The sequence below is a fragment of the Poecilia reticulata genome, linkage group LG15, assembly GCF_000633615.1.
Source record: "Poecilia reticulata strain Guanapo linkage group LG15, Guppy_female_1.0+MT, whole genome shotgun sequence".
Taxonomy (NCBI): Eukaryota; Metazoa; Chordata; class Actinopteri; order Cyprinodontiformes; family Poeciliidae; genus Poecilia; species Poecilia reticulata.
In genome coordinates this window covers 30,191,316-30,200,749 of record NC_024345.1, presented here as the reverse complement: position 1 = coordinate 30,200,749, position 9,434 = coordinate 30,191,316, and the positions used below count along the sequence as shown (strand labels likewise).

The 9,434-nt window shown below is 47.1% G+C and overlaps 1 protein-coding gene across 1 annotated transcript; it reads right to left on the bottom strand.

The window, feature by feature from the left end:
• Nucleotides 1–264: 264 nt before the first annotated feature.
• LOC103477396 (elongation of very long chain fatty acids protein 6-like) lies at nt 265–4,565 on the bottom strand. Its single transcript, XM_008430495.2, has 4 exons — nt 3,627–4,565; nt 2,654–2,785; nt 1,983–2,134; nt 265–1,421 (listed from the first exon to the last, which is right to left on the bottom strand). The coding sequence occupies exons 1-4, from the start codon at nt 3,728–3,730 to the stop codon at nt 1,000–1,002; spliced, it is 810 nt and encodes a 269-aa protein (XP_008428717.1). The 5' UTR covers nt 3,731–4,565; the 3' UTR covers nt 265–999.
• Nucleotides 4,566–9,434: the final 4,869 nt, after the last annotated feature.

The window sequence follows — 9,434 nt, the reverse complement described above, 5'->3', positions numbered from 1 at the left end:
GTTTTTGGTTTCAGTAATCTGTCTGGATTTTTGAGATAAAAGTTTTCGTGTACCAGTTTTTTTAAACATGGTTTATTTCCTAAAAGGTTGTTTTGGGTTTATTTAAATAATAGTTTTTTTTATTTTGTGAGTGTTGTGGAGGCAAAAGGCTTTTCATCTTAGCTCAGTTAAGGGTCAGGTTTAATTTTTCCTTTAATAAAAGTTCTTTTGTGTAAGTAATTCTGTTTCATGCTGATGAACCAAACTAGAAAAAACCCAAAATGAACAAATTGAAAAAGTCATTTTATTACATTTTAAACAATAAATAACCATAAATATCCCAATTTCCCTCCCAGGAAAACGTCCAGGTGATCATTTGGTGGAAGATCGTCTTCGTCATGGACACCAGCTGTGACGTCACAGCTGGTTTCCTTCAGAACTCCAACCCGTTTCCACAATCACACCGACCAGAACCAGCTCCAACAGGATGAGTTTAGTCACGTGAGACATGTGACCGTCCAGCAGCCAATCAGCTGCCTTCATCGGTTCCAGAATCAGAAGTTTGACACTTTAAAGTCAAACTGATGGAAATATTTACAGAAGTAAAAGTTTAAGTTCCAGTTCTGACCCGGTTAACTCTCGCCAGCCAAAATGGGTTCAGCGGGAACCAGTAGAACCAGTGAATCGGACCAGACGGGTTGTAGTGGTTCAGATTATAAATATATATTTTTACATATTTCAAATATTTGGAAATGAAGGTAAAAATGGTTCAGAACATTTTCTGGGTCCAAAGCTGATAAATTTAAACAAAATATCGTGAATATTTTCGGACCTCTGTTCAGCAGCTGAGCTTCATGTTTAGATCGGAACCATCTTTGGACCTGCAGTCCGGAACCAGCGGGTCCTGAAACGCGCCTTCACTTCCCAGACAAACTAACTCCGTCTTCTTCGCTGGTTTCCCTTCATTAGCTGCGGCAGCTCAGCTCAGCTCAGCAGCGCCGCCCTGCGGTCCGGCGGGTCCTACTGGCTCTTGGCCTTGGCGTCGCGGCGCAGGTAGGTCTGGTAGAAGAAGTTGGAGAAGAGCAGCAGGTAGCTCAGGTACATGACCGTGGCCCAGGTGATGTTGTCCATGCGGGACGGACAGTCGCCCTGCTGCATCCAGCGGTACACCAGGCCGCTGACCGTCAGCCCCATCGCCATCTGGGCGATCTGGGCGCTGGTGATGACCACGGCGAAGGGGCGGGGCACGCGGTAGCTGGCGGCGCGCGCGGCGTAGTAGCTGTACATGAGCGCGTGCACGCTGTAGTTCATGGTCATGAACCAGCCGCCGCCGGCCACCATGTCCTTGTAGGAGTACCAGGAGTAGAGCAGCACCGTGATGTGGTGGTACCAGTGGAGGAAGAGCAGCTTCTGCTTCCTGAGCACCACGAACGCCGTGTCGCCTTGGAGACGGAAAACAGAAACACATTAGCAACTTTAGTGGTGCGCACCAAGATTTTAGCTGCGCTAACCCAAAATCGCTAATCAGACGTCAGTTCTGCTAATGCTACACCGGTAGTGGCTAATGCACTACTCCAATATGGTAGCTAGTCAAAGCTAATCTAATGCTAAAGCACACATATTTTTGTCTTCACCCCCTTCAAAATAAGAGCATGAATATAAAAGTCTATTTGAATTACTAACGGTTGATAAAAGTCTGAATTGATGTTTTGGTTAACTAAAAGTTTAACAGTCAAGTAAATTAGCTCTTTAGGATTTATCGGGGAAAATAGGTTCAAGTGTTTACAGTTAGCCGGAGCTAAGCTAAGCTAAAGGTTGACTGGAGGAGGTGTGGCCACCGCTACATGTGGGTCAGAATTAATGCAGCTGCTTTGGACCCGGTTCACATTCACCTTACAGAACATTTTAAATCCTGCTGATTAAAAGTGGCCCAAACCGACCCGATCATAGAACTGAACCCGGATCTTCTGGTCCGTTTCCGTTCTCACTGAGGATCAACTGACCGAGTTCTGGAGCTTTGCTGAGGACGAAGGCGTAGGCCCAGAATTTACTGACGGGTCCGTTGTAGAAGCTCTGGTCGCAGATGGAGCGTCTGAAGCCGCTGGCGCTCAGGATGTGCAGCATGTAGGACCCGGTCCGGATCGCTCCGATGATGCTGAGGGCAGAACCGGAAACAGAGCCATGAGGACAGGAAGCCACAGGAGCAGCAGCTGGTCACAGCTTCCAGGAATTAGTCAGCACCGAAGAGTTCACAGAAACTTCCTGATGACATCATCTGATCTCAGAACCGATCCGACCCGCCCAGCTGGAATCAGAACCAACCGGACCTCTGGTTGATACCAATGCAATGAGGCGGGTCACAGGTTGGTCCTCTGGGTCAACAGAACCGACTCCAGATGCTTTGAAAGGAACCTTTGTTCTGAACCAGGTGAGCCGACACCTCCACTCGCTCCAAACAAAACACACCTGAGCTGCAGGTGTGGGGCCCGTTGCCATGGCAATGCGTCAGCAGCACCAACTCGCCCAGCCAGGAATCCGGGTGGGGACCCAAAGCAAAACCTGGTTACTATGGAGACGGGTGTAGTCTGGAGGGAGGCGGCGTCCCGCCTGGTTTCTACTGGTTCTGGATGGACTTTGGCCAGATGGAGCTGCTGCAGGTTCCAGGTGTTCTTACCTGAACACGGCCAGGCTCAGCGACCAGAGGACCAGCGGAAGCCGCAGGTTCAGTTTGGGCCGAGGCTTCATGAAGTGCTGACCTCCGAACACCAGGGCGGCGTACAGCGCGCTGAACATGAACGACTTGTTCCTGCGGGACAGAAGGAGAGTCATCAGAACCAGAAGACCCGCTGAGACCCATCAGAACATCGTGAAAACCTTCCAGGTTCTCAAACACCATCACGTGACTTCGCGTAGCCAACATTGTAAACATGTTTTGATGAACTTCCGGCGGGTCCGTCATTCCAGCACGTTCCGTCCAGGTTTCATCAGGACTGCATTCCGGACAGGAACCGGTCCGACCGGATCCACGAATAATCATACCGGGTCTGTGACGTAACGGCGCCTCACCTGCCGCCGCCTTCCTCTGAACGCACGTGCTTACATAACGCCTCAGTCCAGCCCCTTTAATCCCTTCAGCACCGAACCTCATTCATAAATCGGAGGCATTTCCAGATTTTAGACAGTTCCGTTCTCAGCCTCAATTACTAAAATATATTTAATCTTTATCTGAAATAGTGACGTCAGTTCCTCCATTCGGCTTGAGAAGTGGACCAGTAAAGACCCCCATAAACAGAAAACACACCAGAGGATTAGTGACTGTGTTGCTATAGCAACAGATTCATTGGAGCAGTTTCTATTAAAACAGACCGGTTTCAGTGAAACTGCGCCTTAATACGGACTTCTCGGTTCCGAGTGGCTCAGCCGAAACAAAGTCTGGACTGGGTCGGTAGTTAAACTACCTGGATCATTGTAGATGGATGTGGTGTTCTAAATTTAAGTCAGTATTATTTAAAGAAGTGGAGATTCTTAAAGGAGTCCGGAACTTTAAAGGTAGATGTTCCTTCCCCTGACCCTCTGACCCCGCTGGGGAACCCGAGAGAAGAAGAAGAGCAGCAGCAGAAGAGAAGAAGAAGAAGAGCAGCTCTCACCAGTTGTCCTGCATCCACTGAATCGCTCCGCGCTCATCGAAGCGCGTCTCGAAGCTGAACGCCACCAGCCGCAGCTGGAGCTCCGACTCGTTCATCTGCAGCATCGTCACCAAATCCTGGAGGTCCGATCCGACCAGAGCGCTGCTTCCTGCGGTCTGCCCCCTTCACCTGGCCGCCTCGTTATAAAGCCTTGGGGCGGGGCCTCCAGGTGAGCCACGACGTTTCGGTCATTCTCACCAGGTGACGTCACCGGTCCGTACGCGTCTGCCAGCAGGACGAGAGGAAACGGATTTTGTCAGATGATGATCTGCTTCACACAGAACCTGAAAACTATTGATGAGGAGATCAAAGCTGCTGCTGAACCGGAAATGAATCATCTCAGTGTTTAAAACTTTCAACTTTCATGTTTGTATACCATGGTGTCCAACATGGGGGCCGGGGGCCTCAACGGGTCAGCAGATAAAGCTGGAGGTCCTGAGATGGACTCAGAGAAACGTGAAGCTGCGGTTGGCGGATCTGAAATGTTCAACATGTTTCCTGGACGTCAGAGCGGCGCCTCCTTCTCACGCTTAGCCAGGCGTCTGACCAGAACCAGGCACAGCGGCGTCGACCCACGGGTCAGAGTTCAGGTAAACAGTCACATGATCAGTGACATCATCAGACCAACAGGAAGAGCAGGCTGAGGAACGCCGATCGCGCAGGATGAACCCGGAGGCAACATTCCCAGCAGGAACGCCGTGAACTCTGGAAACACTCAGAACATCGGACCTGCAGATCCCTTATTCTTTGATCAATATTGATTATTGGTGCAGCGAATGATCAGAATAAACTGATGTCTGAAGGTTGATGGTGATTCTGCGGATCGGGCAGGAAGCTCCAGAACACCGACCAGAACCAGGCAGAGCGACGGTCAGAGGAAGTTATGAAGCTCCGGTTCATTTCATAGTTTAGCTTCAATAAGGAAACATTAAATATTATTTATATTTCATAAAAGCAGATTGTGATACTTTGTTGTTCATTAAAATACAGATTTTAAAGGTTCTGTTAAATATCCGATCTGTTGTTTGGGTCTGAGACCTTTCCATGGGCCACACCTGGCCCCCGGACCTCAGCTTGGACACCCTGGTGAAAACCAGATGGGGTGACCACTTCCTGGACAGGCGGCCAATCAGGAATCAGATTCACAGCGTTCTGTTGCTGGAACCAGCAGCCCGACCAGAAAGCTGCAGTGACCCGGTGACCCCCAGGTGACCCCCAGGTGACCCCAGGTGACCCCAGGGCAGGTAAACGGTCACATCACCAGAGCAGCAGGAAGAGTCGGCTCAGGTTCTGATGATGAAACCAGACGGAGACATTTTGGGTCAGATCTGCAAAAAATCCTGACAGAAATATTTGGAAAGAAAATGATTTAATCAAAATTGCAAATATTCCTTGTTTTTAATTGTAAAATAATTTTCCTATGAACCAATAATGAAACACTGAGTCAGAAATGATGTGAATTTCATTTAGAAAATCAGACTAAGAGGAAAATCCTTTATTCTCAGAGATCTAGAGGTGAAACCTCTTCGCTCTCAGGCTGCAGATCAGAAAATGTTCACAGTAAATAAGATTAAGTTTTATTTTGTCATAATATAGCAATTCAGGCTTTTCTTCAAATTAAATATATCATAAATATAAGTATAATTCTAACAAAATATGATGTCCACAATAAGAAATGGAGTGAAAAAAATAACCATTTAATAATTTCAAAGAATCTGAGAAAAACATTCACTGCCTCTTCATTTTAATAATCAGAAACTTCTGAAATTTTACTTTATCTCATAAGCAGATCCTGTTATATTTGTACTTTTGCTGTAACCCTTTGCTAAATATATTAATATATTTTTTGCACATTAAGAAAATGGTAGTGTTTATCTTAAAAGGCACAGTTTTTATTTTACCCATTTATGTATGAAGTTATTTGTTTTATTGGCCTGACAGGAAGGAGGAAGACAAATGTCACCAGACTGGGAATTGAACCCGCAGCCACTGGCATGAGGACTAAAGCCTTAGCACATGGGCCGTGCCTTGACCCTGCGCCACCGCAGCACCCCGAGTTACCAGTTTTATTTATTTGACTTTGTAGATCACAGGATCTTAACACCAATGTTTCATTTTATTATTGTGATCTGATATTCATCATCATCATCATCATCATCATCATCATCATCATCATCATCATCATCATCATCATCATCGTGTTGAAGAGCTTCTGTGTAAAACCAGACAGATCCTGATCCTGGTGGGGAATGCGCGCCCCCTGCTGGAGCTCAGCAGGAACTGCAGCTATCTGAACGCTGGGCTGCTTTTACGGTTCAGCAGCAGGAAAATGATCCAGATTCAGATCATAGAAAAACAGCCCAGGGCCACTTTTACAGGCGGATTTAAGTTAAATATCAATTATTAAGCTGCCAAACATGCTAATTTTAAATAAACTCTGAATTGCTTCCTGAAAACAATCAAATGTTTATGTAATTTCTCGTTCAGGAATCAGTTTTCTAAACAAAAATTAAATTCTCTTTAAAAACATTTTCCTGTTCTCTGATTGGTTGGTCCAGCCTGACGTTACGCTACGTCACTCAAACGATGCGGAAGTTGAAGTCACCGTGGAGAAGGTAAACTAAAGTGCAGCCGCTGCCTGGAAAATATCAATAAAATCAAATAAAAATTAAAGTGTGTGAAGCGGAGGGCCAGCGGAGCGCCAAGCGGAGCCAGCAGGCCGTCCTCCCGTTCCCAGCCGGGTTTCTGCTCTCTCTCCCCGCGAGACAACGCAGATTACCGTTACTGCCCCAGCTGCCCTCTCTGAGCGGTACCGACACCAGTACCGGGGATGGACCTGCAGGACGAGTCCATATCCGCACTTCTGTGCTCTTCCAGGGGCCGCTGAGCCCCCAGCCTCTGTCCGCTGCTGGAGGTAAGACACCGCTGCGCGGAACTTGGTTAAAATACATCAAGATTTCAATTTATTCTCATGTTTACTGGATTAAACCTGCGGCAGAACTCCGGTGCAGTCTGGGTCGGTATAAAAGTTGTTCCGGAACAATTCGGCGCTGATTTAACTGCTCTAAAGAACTTTTTCTGGAAGTAACATTCCCACTTTTTCAAACCCTGGTGTTGTTGAAGAGACGGTCCACCCTGCTGAGCGCCTCCAGCAACAACCAGGAGATCCTGGAAATGTCCGCATTAAAGATGAGCATTCAGAGATCAACTGCCAGCCGAATCATAAAACACACTTTTATTAAACAGAATAATGTCAAATAGCACACATAGTGCAGCTCGGTTCCGAATATTACTGTAAAAATAATAAAAAGCCCAGTTTCTGAAAGGAGATATTTGCTCCCGAATCCAGCTGAGAAGCGACACGACTGTTTAATGGAGCATAAAGAGGAGTTTCGTCTTTAAAATGTTATTTCTAATAATGAATGAACAAATAAGACAGATGGTATTTATAGAAAGATGCCGAACTGGACCGGCTCCATCCGCCTGGTTCTGGGATGCAGGAGGTCCAGTGACCTTTAGAGGACAGTTCGAGTCAGATCAATACACACCGAGTCCGAGCTCAGCCAATCAGAGGCGAGCTGTGGATGACCACAGGAAGTGTTTAATAAAGGGGTTCTGATCATAATGGTCAGCTGGTCTCAGGGTCCAGTCAGAGGAAGAGCTGAGGCTGCTCCTCCTCTTCCTCACCTGCTGCTCTCACTGATTTCACCTGAATTATAATTAGTTCAGGTGATGCTACAGTTATTTGCTGTTCCTGTTTAAATCTTTTGTTGTGTTGTTTTTTAATTGTCCAACATTCAACTTCATTTTTGGGGGAAATTTCTGTTAAAGTTTTAGTTTCAGCTTCGATTCAATGTATTTGATCAATTCTTTGTTTATCCCAAAGGTGAATGATCTTGTGTCATCTTTAAGAGTCGGTGTGGATGGTGATGCTGTGGGCAGGAAGGATTTCCTGTAGCAGTCAGTGCTGCAGCGAATCAGAAAAGGGCTCTGGCAGCAGAAACCAGATTCTTGTTGCTCTACTGATCCACCTCCTCTGCTTTTGCTGCTCCTCTTTAAATCTGTCTTAATAGAAAACTGTTAGAGATGGTTTTTAATGTCCTTTGTCTTTTTGCATCCATGAAGCTCCTCAGGATCTGGGGTCAAAGTTCAGGTGTAATTTCAGTTTTTGAGATGCTGATAAGCTGATGTAAAAATATAACAACATACCTTGTTGCTATGGTTACGCGTCATAACAACTGGGCGAAAGTAAGCATCCAGGACCAGAGGGAATAACGATCCAAACGTCAACGACCCAACTGTCGTCCAGAAGAACCAATCAGAACCAAATGAGCCCCTGCTGCGCCTAAAAGGAGGGAGTCACCATAGTAACCAGAGTCCGCCAGCAGCTCCAGGTGACCCCGGTGACCCTGGAGAAAAGATTAATCTGGGATCAGATGTTCTGCAGAAACCAGCAGCCACCAACCTGACATCGGCTTTCACTTCCACCTTTCTTCAGTGACCTCTGACCTCAGCTCACCTCAGGTAAGCTTGCTTTCTGCTGGTGTGGTCAGTAGCGTCTCGTTCTGACCAATCAGGGACTCGATTTGTGTTGATTGGTGCCAGCTTGCATCTGATTGGTTCTGCCTGGTGAGACGCCCTCAGCCAATCAGAATGCAGCACAGTGACATCACAGTTCATTGATCAGAGTGTTTGTGTTTCCTGATCAGGTCTGTAGCCCCACCCCCTCCACCCAGTCATTGGCTGAAGCAGCCAACTCAGTTGCTCATTGGCTGGAGGGAAGGTGGGCGGGGCTAACAGCTTTTGGAGGAAGAGGAGATAGAGGAGGAGTCTGTAAATCCACGATGAGCCGGCTCTGCTGCAGACAACAAGTGTTCAGAGAGGAAGAGGAGGACGAAGAGGACGAGAAAGACCAGGTTACTGAGGAGAGGAAGGAGGAAATGGAGGTTACCACGGCAACACAGGAGACGTCACTGCAGCAGTAAGGACAGAGGACACTCGGGTAAGGTTACAGCTGCACATGCAAAGGTGTGTGTGTGTGTGTGTGTGTGTGTGTGTGTGTGTGTGTGTGTGTGTGTGTGTGTGTGTGTGTGTGTGTGTCTCAGCCCCTGAATGATGCATGCTGGGAGGAGGAGGGGATGGTGAGGGAATCCTATTAGCGGAGTCCAAGAAAAGTAGGGCTAACTGCTTATCAGACCAAGAGTACATAGGCACACACACACACACACACACACACACACACACACACACAGTGAAAATCTTCTGCTCCTCCTGGGATCCAAACCTTCCTGGTGTCTCTTTAGGTGGTCTGGACTCTGCAGTCCACCTTAAGGGTTCTGTTTGTTGTTTGGACTTTGGTTCTGGTTTGACCCGGTTTCAGTCCAGTTCATGTACCTGACCATTCTAAGCAGAGTTGAACTCCTCAGCCTTCCTGTTCAGTTTCCGACTGAACTTCCTGTTTCAGTAGGAAGTTGTTTCTCTACCTGAAGGTTTGGACCTCCAGCCCGTCTCAATGGTCAGGGACCAGTATAGCTGTAAGCCAGGGTCAGAGGTCAGCATCTGGTAAAAACCGGTCAACTCAGAGAGACGTCACACAGGAAAACAAGTTAACAATAAGCGTTACTTTCTGTCAGTCAAACCAAAGTATCTGGACAGGAAGTGAAGGATGTAGACAGGAAGTGAAGGATGTAGACAGGAAGTGAAGGATGTAGACAGGAAGTGAAGGCTGTAGACAGGAAGTGAAGGATGTAGACCGGAAGTGAAGGATGT

What these genes read in the sequence shown, in the direction of transcription:
- LOC103477396 (XM_008430495.2), bottom strand. Translation starts at nt 3,730, where the DNA reads ATGCTGCAGATGAACGAGTCGGAGCTCCAGCTGCGGCTGGTGGCGTTC. An exon ending in CTGAGCCTGGCCGTGTTCAG is followed by an intron (nt 2,135 to 2,653) that starts GTAAGAACACCT and finishes TTCTGCCCTCAG; the next exon opens with CATCATCGGAGCGATCCGGA. An exon ending in CAGCAAAGCTCCAGAACTCG is followed by an intron (nt 1,422 to 1,982) that starts GTCAGTTGATCC and finishes TCCGTCTCCAAG; the next exon opens with GCGACACGGCGTTCGTGGTG.